Source organism: Macrotis lagotis, chromosome 8, assembly GCF_037893015.1.
Source record: "Macrotis lagotis isolate mMagLag1 chromosome 8, bilby.v1.9.chrom.fasta, whole genome shotgun sequence".
In the NCBI taxonomy this organism is placed as follows: Eukaryota; Metazoa; Chordata; class Mammalia; order Peramelemorphia; family Peramelidae; genus Macrotis; species Macrotis lagotis.
Window position 1 is genome coordinate 182962032 of NC_133665.1, and position 15114 is coordinate 182977145.

At 39.6% G+C, this 15114-nt stretch overlaps 1 protein-coding gene across 3 annotated transcripts in view; it reads right to left on the minus strand.

Annotated features, from left to right (window-relative positions):
- SCN11A (sodium voltage-gated channel alpha subunit 11) overlaps positions 1-15114 on the minus strand; it is a 197404-nt gene that overhangs the window by 47494 nt on the left and 134796 nt on the right. For all 3 annotated transcript variants that reach the window (XM_074199107.1, XM_074199106.1, XM_074199105.1), the window contains 3 exons: positions 13199-13558; positions 9800-10285; positions 2042-2137 (listed from right to left, as the gene is read on the minus strand). In XM_074199107.1, the coding sequence (XP_074055208.1) occupies positions 2042-2137; positions 9800-10285; positions 13199-13558 (942 nt within the window). The remainder of the gene's footprint in view (positions 1-2041; positions 2138-9799; positions 10286-13198; positions 13559-15114) is intronic.

The following is a 15114-nucleotide window of genomic DNA, read 5'->3' on the forward strand; positions in this document are numbered from 1 at the left end:
GGTAGCCAAAATGCCTGTTTCTTCTTCTTTAAACAGGAATAAATATTAATTTCTGGTTGGCTGCTGTCCTTCATTTTCAAAAGAAGACTAAAATGACATCATTATGTTGGGGCCAAGGTACCATGTGTCTGACTATGACAGATCAGACCAATACAAACTGAGATGGTTCTTCCACACGTCAGGCAGAAGTAGTCCTTATGAACATTTGGAGAGGATATGGCTCTAAATTTGTACATCTCAATTATTTCTTTTGAGCTACTGTAATTTTGTTTTGCTCATAGAGTACAGAACCTTCTTTGGCGCTGGCACACTATGCTAAGTGGTCCTTTGTTAGGATCTACCATGTCTCAAACTGATTCTAAAATTCTTCAGAGAGGTCTTGAGAGTGTCCTTGTATCACTTCTTTGGACCTCCCTGTGAGCACTAGTCTTGTGTGAGCTCACCATGAAATAATCCTTCATGCATTCAAATAGCACAGCCAGCCCATTGGAGTTGTTCTCTCTAGAGCAGAGACTGACTGCTTAACTGTTCAACTTTGAGAATGAATCTCGGTGTCCGTTTACTAAGCAATCTTCAGAATCTTCCTAAGATAATTCAAATGGAAGTGATTCAGTCTCCTGACATGGCACTGGTAGACTGTCCATGTTTCACAGGCCTACAACAAAGAGGCCAGCACAACGGCTCTGTAGACCTTCAGTTTAATGGGTAGTTTACTTTTCTCTCTTAAACTTTCCTTCAGTCTCTCAAACAGCCACCTCTGGCAATGTGTGCATCAACTTTATCATCAATGTGTACATCCCTGAAAAGTAGACTGGCAAGATAAATGAACTTCTCTACAGCATTCAGAATGTCTGTTTGCTATGATACAGTCCTGGCTGGGGGAGAATGTTTTATTGATGCAAAATATCAGATTAAAATGAACAGAAATCCATTATGCATCTACAATGTGGCAGGGACTGTTTTAAGTGTTGCAGGTACAATAAGAGGCAAAAGCTAATGCCTGTCCTTGAGGAAAGCACAATTGACTGGGAGAGATAACAGTAAACAATGATAGTATTGTTCAATCCAATATCCCATGGACCTTGGGTTTTCTTGGCAAAGATGTTGGTGTAGTTTGCCATTCCCTTCTCCAGGGGATCCTTTTGTTAGCAATCAGAGGTTAAGCGAGTCACCACAGCTAGGAAGTATCTGAGGCTGGATTTGAACTCAGGTCTTTTTTACTCCAAGCCCAGTGCTTTTTATGCCACCAGCTTTCTCTAAATATCTCTTGTATTTATATATTCAGGAAAAAGTAGAAATAATCCAAGAGGGAAGGGACTAGAATTAAGGAGCATCAGGAAAGGTTTCCTATGGAAGATGGGATTTTGGCTGGGATGGAAGAAGCCAGGACAACCAGTATGTGACTTGCATTTCAGACATGGGGAACAATCAGGGAAAATGCTGTGTGTCTGGAGATGGAGTATTGTGTTCCAGGAGTACAAGGAGGCCAGTGTCACTGGGTCATAGATTATGTGATAGAGCATAAGGTTTAAAAGTAGGAGGGGATCAAATTATGAAGATAGGGATAGAAGATATTAGAGATGATTTTATCCATTCCCTGTTTGACAAATAAAAAAACTGAAGCTCTGAGAAGGTGATTGACTTGCCCAAGGTCACAAAACTAGTAAATGGCATAATTTGAATTCAGGTGTTCAGAAATCCAACCCAATACTCTTCATTATACAATGCTATTGTTAAACAACAGAGCTATCTTGCCCTCTGAGAACTGAACTGAAGGGCTAGGCAAGGAAAGCTCAGCCTTCAAAGAATCTGGGGGTTTCAGTCATAAAAGAAATACAATTTTTTTTAATTTTTTTGAAAGGTCTTCCTCTTGTGGTTGTCCAAATTTTGATTCTTTGAAAGGTCTTCTTCTGGTTATCCCTGCTGACCTGTATTACCCTGAAAATGTTTCCATTCTGGCTTCTCAGGAGATGATCTGAGGGAGTCAGTATGGGGATCTGGCCGCAAACTTTACCTTTGGGCGCTCATCTGATACAATTACCTCTTGCAATTTTTGGGCTGTCCATTCAGTACCATCTTCAGAAAAGACATCAATCTCTCCACTCATTACTCCAGGGCTCATACACTCATTTTCCTCCTGTCACAAAAAGTCCCAAACAGGTCAAATTTTTTGGATATTTTATTTGTAATGAAACAAGTTAAAAGGCATTGTGGAACAGATGAGGTGAAGGGTAAGAAAAACTCACTTTAAGGATCAGAGAATTCAGGGGTGAATTCAGAGTCTGTAACTTAATGTGTGTGTGTGTGTGTGTGTGTGTGTGTGTGTGTGTGTGTGTGTGTGTGAACTTGGACAAGTGATTGTTTCCTCCCTGAGTGTCAGTTTCTTCATCTTAAAATGAGAGGCTCAGACTAGACTACCTCTACAACCCCTTCCGGAGCTAAATCCATGATCACTCTAATTGTGTTAGATGTGTCTGTAGTTTCTGAAACTGCATTCTAAAACTTCAAAAATCTTTCTCTCTACAATATAAAATCAGTAACTGAAATAAAATATTATAATTGAAAGAGTGAACTTCCAGGTCATGACCAACAAGATGGAAAACTAGACATTTTTTCTGATCCTCATGGTCTCTTGAACATGTCCATAGTAGAAATTATGTGCCAAAGATAAAGCGACTCCAGATGTCTCCATTGGTCAGGACACAGAATCCAAAAAATATTAGTAAGTATAACAAAACAAAGAATGGTCTAAAAATCCAATGAATGGGTGTCTATGTTGTGGGGATTTCTCACAGCCCATTGCCCCATGGGCAGCAAGGCTGTACAAAGGATCTGGCCTAAGAGCTTGCAATAAAAGCAACCCCCATTACCTTGTTCCCTCTCTCTCTCTCTCTTTCCAGTTCCATGGAGACCCTGGTCCCAGGCTGTCTAAGATGCCATTACTCATCTTGGATCACAACTCCCTACTCAACATTTCCCCTGTCTCTGCCTCATTTTTCACTCTGGAATATCAGCCTCCAGACCAGACCTCCAAAGACTATACTCCTCTCCTTCCGGAAAATGATTCACTCAGTTTTGAAATGCTGACCCAAGATCTGAGATGTCCAGATTAGGGAATGAATACAAACTCATCTGACCCACTATACAGAATTGGCCCCTGTCCATGCTGCACATTCAGCTACCATGGACCAGGGTTATCAGCCACTAGATGTGTAATCCCCTCCTCTCCAATGGCACACCCAGTTTTCATCTCCTGTTCTGAGGTCAATAATCAACTCCATATTACCATCACTTCTGAAAAGACATGGAAAGTAAATGCCTATGGCTCCCTGCTCTTGTCATTGCTGTGACTCCCGCAGCCCCAATTCTCTTTCCTGGTCACGGCTCCTCTCTAGGTATTGTCTCATTGAGGACACATCAAAGGCAGGGCTGGTCTCGTGTTTGAATCTGATCAACACCACCTAGCAAACTGCCTGGTGCATAGTAGGCACTTCAATCTTTTTCATTCCTTCATTTTGTTCTGTTATTTCCAGTGCAAATTCCAAGGAGGCTCTCCCTCCTCCATTAGACTCTCCAAATCCCTGGCTACCTTTAAGTCTCAGTCCCAACCCCAGTGCCCCCAGCTGCTAGAGCAGGGCTTCTTAGCCTTCTGGGAAGTCATAGATAACTCTGGCATCTGGTGAAAATAGGAAACCAATGATAGTTATGAAAATATTCAAAAGCATACAATCCCCACAACTTGGACCCTGAACCCAGGTCAGGCTCATGGATACCAGATTAAGTAGCTCTGGGCCAAAATCCTCTTCTCTAAAGTTACTGTCCATCTATCTATTCTAATTGCACCTGTCTTCATTTGATTTAGATGTTTGCTCCCTCATTAGAAAAGAGGGACCTTGGGGAGAACAGCCAAGATGGCATCAAGAAAACAGCCTTTCTTGGGAGCTCTCTCTAAGATATTTCAAAAACCTTAAAATTATGACTCTAAATTTTTGAGAGACAGAACCCACAGAAAGATCCAGTAAGGTAATTCTCCAGTCCAAGGTAACATGGAAAATAGTGGGAAGGTTCTGTTTGGAGAGGGGTGGCAGTGCACCAGAGAGAAGGAACTTCAGCCATTGGGGAATAGCCCCAGGGCAGCAGGAGAAGCAGTTTCCTGACCTGCCACAGAGAGTACCAAGAACAACTTGGAAGATCTTCCGGGAGACCTCTGCCAGAGCAAGAGTGAAGCCCAGGCCAGCATGGCCCTCCTCAGCTCGACCGAGGTCCTCAGTGCAGCCCAGATCCTAGGAAATGGAAGCAGGCCTATGGAGCCGCCCACCAGGGAGCTGCCCAACAGCTACTCCCTGAGCACTCAGCCCACAGAAGGTAAGAAAGTGGAAGGAGATTGTCAAGGTCTGTCCTCTGTCCCTGGGACAGGACTCTGGGGCTTTGACCATATTCAGACCCTGATTGCAGTCTGGGGCCCCTATAGAGCAGGGAGCCATCCTCACAACACAGAGAAGAAGGGTGAGCTTGTGGTCATTCACAGACCAGGAGAGAAGTCAGAGCCTCACATAAGATCTTGAAGGAACTGAAGTCCTTGTGGGGATGTCCCAACAATGCCCCAAAGCTCAGGAAGCACCCCAAAACCAGGCACAAGCTGGGGAAATGAATAAACAGAAAAAAGGAACCTGACCATAGACAATTACTTTGGTCCCATGGAGGACCAAAACACACAATCAGAAGATGAGAAAGTCCAAGCTTCTGCATCTAAAGACTCGAAAAAATATCGAAGTTGGGCTCAGGCTCTGACAGAGCTCAAAAAAGATTTTGAAAATCAAGTAAGGGAGGTAGAAGAAAAATTGGGAAGAGAAATGAGGGAAATACAGGAAAAACATGAAAATGAAGTCAGCGGTTTAGTCAAGGAGATCCAAAAAAAAAAATGCTGAAGAAAATAACATGTTAAAACCCAGCTTAGGTCAAGTGGATAAAGCAGTTCAAAAAGTTACTGAGGAGGGGTGGCTAGGTTGCACAGTGGATGGAGTACCAACCCTGGAGTCAGGAGTACCTGAATTCAAATCCGGCCTCAGACACTTAATAATTACCTAGCTCTGTGGCCTTCGGCAAGCCACTTAACCCCATTGCCTTGCCCCCCCCCAAAAAAAACCCCTAAAAAAGTTATTGAGGAGAAGAATGCTTTAAAAAGCAGAACTGGAAAGGGAGATAAGAAAGCCCTCTGAAGAAAACAAATCCTTCAAATATAGAATGGAGCTAAAGGAAGCTGATGACTTTGTGAGGAATCGAGACACAATAATTCAACACCAAAAGAATGAAAAACCAGAAGAAAACATTAAATATCTCATTGAAAAACAACTGATCTGGAAAACAGAACCAGAAGAGATAATTTAAAAATTATTGGGCTACCTGAAAGTTATGATCAGAAAAAGAGCCTTGATTTCATTTTTAAAGAATTTCTACAGGAAAATTGCCCTGATATCCTAGAAGCAGAGGGTAAAATAGAAATGAAGAGAATCCACTGATCTCTCCTGGAAAGAGATCTTAAAAAAAACCAAAACAACCCCCAGGAATATTATAGCCAAGTTCCAGAACTCCAGAACTCCCAAGTCAAAGAGAAAATATTATAAGCAGCCAGAAGGAAATGATTCAAATATGGAGTTAGTCAGGATCACACAGGATTTATCAGCATCCACATTAAGGGCTTGTAGGGCTTGGAATGTAATATTCCAGAAGGCAAAAGAGAATCAACTACCCAGGTAAACTGAATATCCTCTTCCAAAGGAAAAGATGGACTTTCAATGAACCAGGGCAATTTCAAATGTTCCTGTTGAAATGACCAGAGCTGAACAGAAGGTTTGACCTTCAAGTACAGGACTCGGGTGAAATATAGAGAGGGTGGACAAGAAGGATAAATTATGAGGGACTTAATGATGATGAACTGTGTGTATTCCTGCATGGGAAGAGGAGATTGATAATACTCATATGAACTTTCCCATTTAATAGAGCAGCTAGAAGGAGCTTTTATAGATGAAGTACAGGAGAGAGCTGAATTTGAAGACATATTATAAAAATGGAGTCAATGGTGAAAAGGAAATGTACTGGGGAAAAAGGAAAGGAGAATAAAATAGACTAAGATATCTCATGTAAAAGACATTTCATGTAGCTTTTGCAATGGCATGGAAGGGGGAAGGTGAGGGGGAATGAGGGAAATATCAGAAATGGTTTAGAAGGAAACAGCATACATAGATACATACATACTCAATAGGGTAGAGAAATCTAGAAGAAAAAGGAGAGAAGGGGGACGGGGAGAGGGGATGTGGGTGATAGAGGAAAGGGCAGATCATGGGAGAGGACAGTCAGATATAACACATTTCCTTTTTTACTTTATGCAAGGTGCTGGGATTGGGTGGCCTGTCCAGTAACATGGGGCCAGGTGGTTGCTGAGTCTCTGGGGTGGGATGTAGGCTTGGGGCCTCCTGGCCCAAGGGCCAGTGCTCTGTCCACTGTGCCACTCGACTGCCCCACAGAACATTTTTGAAGAGGGACAGGGTGAAAGGAGAGAGGAAATATAATAGATGATAGTGGGGAGGAATGGATGGAGGGAATTACAATCAGCAACAGCAACTGTGGGAAAATATGGAAGTAACTTCTCTGATGGACTTATGTTAAAAAATGTGATCCACCTGAGACAGAGCTGATGGTATTGGAACACAGACTAAAACACATTTTTTTCTCTTTCTTTCACTTTATTCCTCATGAGATTTTATATTTTTGTGGGGGGGAGGTATTATGTTTATGCTTACAACAAGAATATTTTAGTAATGTGTAAATAAATTAAAGTTTAAAATTTTTTTTAAAAGGACCTTAAGAACAAGGACCTTTTTTGCCTTTCTTGGTATCCTTAGCACTTAGCACAATAGCCACTGAATATTAAAAGCTTAATAAATCTCATTAATTGATTGATTCCACATGGCATCCTTCCAGGTACTTAAAGACAACTAACATAGAACTCTGGAATCTTCTCTTTTCTAAACTGCACATCCCAAATTCCTCCAATCAATCCTCATATTTCATGGATTCCAGATTCTTCTCCCACCTGGATGCCTCCTTCTGGACATTCTCTGAATTATCAAAATCTTTACATCCAGAATTGCATCCATATCTCCAAGTGAGATCTGATAGGGCAGAGGAGAATGAGACCATCCTTTTTCTGGAAGTCATGCTTCTCTAAATATAGGTCAAGCTCACATTGACTTTTTTTGGTTGTTACATTACTCTGCTAATTCATATTTAATTTATAGCTCTTTTTCATGCAATTTGCTAACCGTGTCTTCTTTGTCTTTACTTGTGAATGTGATTTTTTTGAATGTGTGGGTAGATATTTACATTTATCCCTGCTGAAGCTTGTCTTATTAAATTATATGTTTCAGGATCTCAACTTTGTCATCTTGGGTATTAGCTTTGGGTCACATGCAAATTTGACAAGCAGATACCCTAAGCTTTTATTTCAATCATTGACTTCTTTTATTTTTAAGAGACCAGGGTCAAGTACAGATAATCTCTGGTACCTTCCCCTGGAGGTTTCCTGTCAAGATGATATTGAATCATTAACACCTACTCTTTGAGTATTGAATCTAACCAGTTCTGAATTTATCTAACTATATTATAGTAGACATTTGAAAACCAGAAAAACAAACATTGCCCATTACATTGCATTAAATGCAAACCCTAACAGACTATCTCCTCTTCTCCATCCAGGTTGAAATTTTCAGTCTTGTTTTTGTTTGACTACTTATGGATATTTATATCTCATCCCTGAGCTCTTCTGTTAAACCCTTTGTAATCAAATCTCATTTTTAATAACTTGATATCCCTCTACTTCCTTTCCTTGGTCTCAAAACTCTTCAGCACACTCCCCTTCAGATCACTAATAATAGGAAAAACTTAACTTCAAAATACTCAATGACTGAAATAAAATCTTATACCCTGGAAATTGACAAACTTGACAAAAATGGGATCATTCAATGTTAAAGAAGTGGGAAGGCAGGCACTTTGATATACTTTTGATGGAGCTGGACCATCTTATACATCAATTTGAAACTATTCATGAAAAATGCCAAAGTCAGTCATATTCCCTTTACCCAGTGATTCTGCTATTTGGCATTCAAATATAGGAACAAATGTCAAATAAATGCCAGAATACTTATAGCCAATCATCTTTGTGGTAGCAAAAAATAGAAAATAAGATGGATATTTATCAACAGGGAAAAATTTGAAAGGAATAAGATATAAGAATATGATGGAATATTATTAAGAAAGTATTCATATGAGAAATCTGGAAAGAGTCATGTTAACCAATAGCCAAATAATCAAAATCAAGGGAATCATTTATACAAAGACTAAAACACTGTGTGTGAGTGCAAATATCACTGAGAGGAAATCAAGCTCTGAACAAGTGACAAAACATTGAAGATTCCAGAGAACTGAAATGAGATATAACTGCCCCCTCAAATTTGGGGTGGGGTGGGGAGCATAATATGGAGAGGGGAATGGGTACTAGGTTAGATTATTATGTACATTTTCAAGTGCAATTATAATAGGGGATGTTTTTGCTTAATTTTTTCCCTCTTCCATAAGGAAGGATTTAATTTGAAAGGGTGAAATGATCATGATGTGAAGATAAAAGTTATCAATTAAAAATTATCCTTAAAAAGTAAACAAGGCACTGGCCCTACAGTGGGATAGGAGAAATTAGTAGCAGTATAACTCCAAAAAGACCTGAATAACACCCAGAATATATTTTCTATAGAAAAGGACCCAGTGCAAAGGGATTTCTTTAGAAGTTAAATCAGGACAAGTCTCCAGATGAGCCCATCTATACTCTGTCTGCCCAGTCACAGAAAAATACACATGAATGTTAGTCAACAAAACCTTTTAACTACAAATGCTTGGGAAGTGATTGGGGCTTGGATCTATGAGCTCTATCAGGACAGATTGGTGCCTGCTCTAGGATTTCTGATCAGCGAATGACCTGGGAACTAAGTGATAAGATTTCCCTACTGTCTCACATAGAGTTTGTGCCTGAGGAGGGAAATCTAATAAATCTTTGAAAGTTGACCTTCACATTTGTCTAAGTGCTGATACAGCTTCTCCCTCATAACAGACATTTATAATGAAAAAGCTCTTAATATTTTGAATAAGAAGCTTCTGGGCTCAAATGTTTGTGTTTTCTTCGTGACTTTTGGACAGTGACTATGATCATCACCATCTGACAAACAAAAGAGACCTTATTTTCCACTTTCCTAAAGTCCCTTCAATCTGAGATTCTCAGACCTCACACTACCTTGTGGATTGATAGTCCACAAGACTATCTGAGCCACGCATTCTTTTAAGGGATAGCCTCAGTCAATAAACTCTTTTCCTCCCAGCCCCACCTACTCTCTCAGGGTCTAGCACAGAATTGGACACATGGTTAAAGAAATGACTCCTTTACTTAAGATAACTGATCACAGAAATGACCAGCCATGATTCCAGAGGACTAGTAATAATCTAGGCTATCATTCATTAGGGGTAATGGATCCAAAGTGTAAAATTACATTTTTAATCAGGAATAATGCAAAATTTTGTGAAGAGAATTTTTTTCTTTTAAATTGAGGAGTTCCATTAATTGAAAAAAATAAATCAACTGTGATGATTAATAATAAATAATTGATAAAATTAATTGAAAAATAAAAATGTTTAAATCAACAACAAAAAAGGACAACTTTTTTATAATCACTATGCCAAATTCAAACTTTCATACCTTTTTACAGAACTCAGATTCCATGACATCCTCAGGTTCGTCTTCATCTAGAGATGCGGTATCTTCTTCTTCTTCTTCTTCTTCTTCAGCGAGTGGGGCTTTGATAAATGAAGGATGCCTGGTATTCAAATTCTCCTGTATACAGCCCAGGCCTATGAACCCAGGGGAACTGTTCTTGTCCTGAGGGCAATATTTTTCAAGGTTTGCTTGCTCTCGCTTTATCCTTGACTCCAGTGGAATAACGTCTTGAGTCTGAGCCTTCTGTGTTTTGGACATGTCTTTTGACTTTCTAAACCTTTGCTCTCTGCAAGGACTTCTACAGAAGTCCCAAGTCACATGTTTCACAAACTGAAATGCCCTACGGAACCGATCAAAAGCTAGCTGAAGTTTGGTCTTCTTCTTCTTCTTCACCTCTCCAGATCCATTCCCTTCTCTTTCCTCACTGCTGAAGGAATTGAGCAGCAGAGCAATGAAAAGATTGAGTACCTGAGGGATAAGGAGAGAAGGGTCACCTGGATGTCTACCTTGATGGGTCTCCTGGATAGGTGCTGAGGAACAACTCTGAAGAGCTCACCATAGCAATCTTCCCCAAGGGTCACAAAAGCAGCAAGCAGATGGCCCCCTAGCCCTCTCTGAGCACTCTTTTCTTTTCTCTAAAATATTTCCATTTATACTATATGGGGAAAATAATCAGCATCACGATAAAAATTAGCAAATGGGGTCAATTTGTTAAATGCCATATCAAAGGGATGAGAAAAAAAGAGCCTAGAGAGCTTGCATGGTAAATGATAGAGGGAAACCTTGAAGCCAGTTCTCCTAACTCTGGGTGCAATGGTCTTTCCACTATTCCATGAATAATGTTTCTGGCATCACATCCAAGGAAAAGGAAGAGGTGCTATCAATTTCATTCCTAGTCAAGATATTGATCTGCCATCTGGTTTGCCATTTCCTTCTCCAGATCATTCATTGTACAAATGAGGAAACTGAAGCAAATAGGGTAAAGTGATGTGACTGGGGCTAGCACCAGGGTCAGAGCTCTATTCACTGCGCCAGCTAGCTGCCCCATCTGCCTATATATTTTACATCATTAGAGAAAATAATAATACAATTCATTTAGAGAAACAAAAGATCTAGAATCTTAAGGGAAATCATTTTAAAGTGGAAATTAAGGGAGGGAATATTGTCTCGATCTCAAATTATACTATAGCGCCATCTAAATTACTTGCCATTGGAATGGGACAGACTAAATAAGGATGAAGCAAAAAAACAATGAACTCATAAATCAATATTGGACAAACACAGGAATACATATGTTTTAGGTAATCTCAATCTAATAAGAATTGCTGGGAAAACTGACAGAAAATTAGATTTAGACCAATACCATCATATGTCACAACATACCATAATGAGCTCAAACTAGATCCATGACCTGCATATTAAAGGTCATATCGTAAATCAAAATCCAGAGAAGGAATTCAGCTATGGCTAGTTGTTAACTTTTTTATTTTGTTTTGTTTTCATTTATTTATTTGGCTGGTTGGTTCCTAATCAAACAAGGGATTGAGATGATCACAAAAGGTAAAACAAGTCATTTCAATTACATGAAATTCAAAATCTTATACATAAAATTAATATGACTAGTCAGTTGGGGGAGGGGAATCTTTATATCAAACACTTCCAAAATATCTAGGGTTAAACTAGGTGTTGTGGTAAGATAGAATGTTGGGCTCAGAGTGGGGAAGAGTTGAACTCACATCCTTAAAAAGTAAGCATGCTTCAGACCAAAGTCACTTCATCTCTGTGTGCCTCAAGTTTCTTCATCTGTAAAATGTGATTTTCATTTTGCTTTGATTCATGCATTCCCCTATCACCACTGATACGCTTCTTGATGTGCTTATCAGTTCTCAATGAGTCAGATTTAATTATCCTTTTAAAAAGGGTGTTTTGCTATGGCAGTACAAATGAAAGAGTTGGTAAAAAAGAAAATTCTTCCCAAGATCTGATTCATGTTCTCCCCCATAGTATGTGCTAAGTCCTCAGAAGAGAAGATTGAAGCTTAGTGATTTCTTGGGGCAAATGGGCAATTTATATCTCTTATAAGTCTTTTTTCCAGTCTTATAGATGTTCCTTTTAGATATGCAAATAGCCTATTACTTTGGGACATTTTTGTAGAAATGTGGGCCCATGTTTAACCTGTCCTTGGTTCCTAAAATAGCATGAGTTTTCCAGGAATCCTGCTAGGGTACTGATCAGGAAGTCCTCTAGATCTTAGAAGTATGTGAGATCCTTCTCCAGGAAAAAGGGAGCAGGGTGGGGAGAGAGTCAGAGATGATCAAAGCCCCTACTCCACTTCCAATCCTTCTAGGTGGCTTAGCTGGAATTCTTTCTCTTTGCCACTGGCTAAATCTTTCTTGAATTCTCTTTCATTTTACATAAGCCTGACAGGGTTTGACCAAGTTTTCTCAGTCAATCTGAGCCCTCTTTCTGGGAGAACCTGATTCTTAACGACCTTAATTAATCAAGATCCTCTTCAGACTAAGTCTAAGCTACCCATCTAAGGAAGAATGTTAGAAGGTAGCACTTTATCAAGACTTTAAATGTACCCCATATATTGCATTTGCTCAATAGGCTGCAACTCACAAATCATAACTTTAGCATAATACACAAAAATGAGTTCAATCCAATTGTGTTCTATTTTTGACTATGTTGGAATGGAGAAAAAAATGAATGTTTTTAAAATAAAAAATTTCCCTAGCCAGAGCTTTTCTATATTTATTTTACTATCAGAGAAATGACTTTGATAAAAGCCAACATGATATAGTATTATTGATACCCAGGTCCAAGTACCAGCTCCTATACCTAGTTGGGAGAACAGTCACTTCCCTCAGCCTCCCAAAGTCTGTTTCCTCATCTGTAATACTGGCATAAGGACCAAATGTTTCACAAGTTCTAGAGTCCCAATATATTTCACTAACCGCTTTTCCAATGTGAAAATATGACTGAAAAACCCATTCACCAGTAAAATGATCAGATTTCTAGTGTTGAAATGAATTCCAATTTTTATGCTTAATCCACTAACCTGATATTTAGTTGTTGTTATTTTTTTAGGGTTTTTTTTGTTTGTTTTTTTTGCAAGGCAATGGGGTTAAGCAGCTTGCCCAAGGCCACGCAGCTAGGTCATTATGAAGTGTCTGAGACTGGATTTGAACCCAGGGACTCCTGACTCCAGGGCCGGTGCTCTATCCACTGCGCCACCTAGCTGCCCTCACTAACCTGATATGTAAAAAATATTTAAAAATTTATTTTAAAAATATTTTTAAATATTTTTAAAACACAACTCAAGAGTATGCGTTAACTATAGTTCACTTAAAAATAAATAGAAAAATTGAACAAACTTACCACCAAGTTTCCAATCACTAAGATCAGCAAGAAGACCAGAATGCATAACACTTTTGGAGACCCACACATACATTCCCACATATTTTCAATCCATTCACCACAGAGAATGCGGAACACAATCAGGAAAGAGTGGAAGAAGTCTCCCATGTGCCAACGCCGTCGCTGCAGTGGCATGGACTTAGAACATGAAGATGTTTGGTTGAAGGAACCCCCAAAAAGCTGCATGCCAACAACAGAGAAGATGAAAACGATGATGGCCAGGACCAGGGTGAGGTTACCCAGGGCACCAACTGAGTGACCAATAATCTTAATAAGGGTATTCAATGTTGGCCAGGATTTGGCTAACTTGAAAACTCTCAGCTAGAAATGGAAGAGGAAAGTAAAAAGAAAAACAAATCAAAAACATTCGATTCTATGATTTGTGTCATCACAATTGGTATTCATTGAGATTCATGCCATAAAACACATCTAAATTCATTTCCCTTCAAATTGTTAATCAATTTTGCTCAGTCCATTTGGCAAATAAATGAAAGGTGGATGGTGGGACTCAGTCAGGAAGACCTGAGTTTGAATCCTCCCTGTATCACCACCAGCTGGGTGACCCTGAGTAAGTTATATGAGTTCTCTAAAACACAGATCCTGCCCCACAGGATTGGTAGGAGAGTCAAATGAGAGAATGTCTGCAAAGGGAAATTAGAGGGTCAATAAACATCTAAGTGCTTACTATGTCCCAGGCCTGTCAGTAAAGTACAAAACAATAGTTTCTGCTGTCAAGAAATTCATATTCTATGGAAGGAGTTACCATGGAAATAACTACATCATTTTATAGATGAAGAAACTGAGACCCAGAGAGGTTAATAATACTAGGTACCATTTCAATAAGGCTTTAAGATTTATAAATCACTTTAGAAATATTATCTCATTTGATCCTCATAACAACACTGTGAGATAAGATCTTTAATTATCTCCAATGAGGAAACTGAGGCAGACAGAGGTTAAATATCTCACTCAGGGTTAGTAAATGTTGGAGGTGAGATTGAACTCAGGTCTTCCTTATTCCAAGTGCAACACTTTTCCCATTCTGCTTCCTAGTTTTATTTTGACAAATTAAGTGACTTGCCAAAGCTACTAACTATAGCATGAAGTTCCAGAGGCAGGATTCAAACCCAGATCCTCAGACTGCAGAGCCAATGCTTGCTCCATTGGACCATGATCAGGGCACTAGAAGGATGGGCAGGGGATGTTCAAACAAGTCATATCTTTATAATCTCACAAGTCATCAACCCTGAGGGTATAAGTGGAGATGCCATGCTCCTGTTTGCTGACATACTGTAGGGCCCACCCCAATCAATGGAGAAACAAGATTTGACCATGGAGTAAATTTGAGGACAATATAAGAGGGAAAAACTTGAATAACAGTGAACTGCTGAGCCTATGTGACTGAAAAGTTGGTAGCTCCCTTGGCATCAGTATGGAGGCTCAGAAGAAGGGATGGTATTAAGGGGAAAGGGAAAGAATTCTGTTTTGGAGATATTGAGTCAGGGATACATTCTAGACATCTGCTTTGACCTGGCCAGTAGGTCATTGGTGAGCAGGTCTTGGGGGGCTAAACTTGGGCATCAGAGAGGCCTGGGATCAAATCCTTCCTTCAGGACAGACTTGTATGACCTTGAGCAAATAATTTAGTATCCCTGACCCAGAGTGTCCTTACCTGTAAATGAAGGATCATCAGATCTACTGTTGGGGAAATCAAATTACTTTAGGGGTGCAAAGCACTATGCAGATATGAGCAATTTGTGGTGTTATTCTCTTGTTTGCAAGTCATTAATCACCTTCTATAGTTCTTGCTCTGACAGTGGAATATTTGTAATAAGTGTTAGGGTCCATCTGAGGTCATGGGAGCCAGATTCAAATAT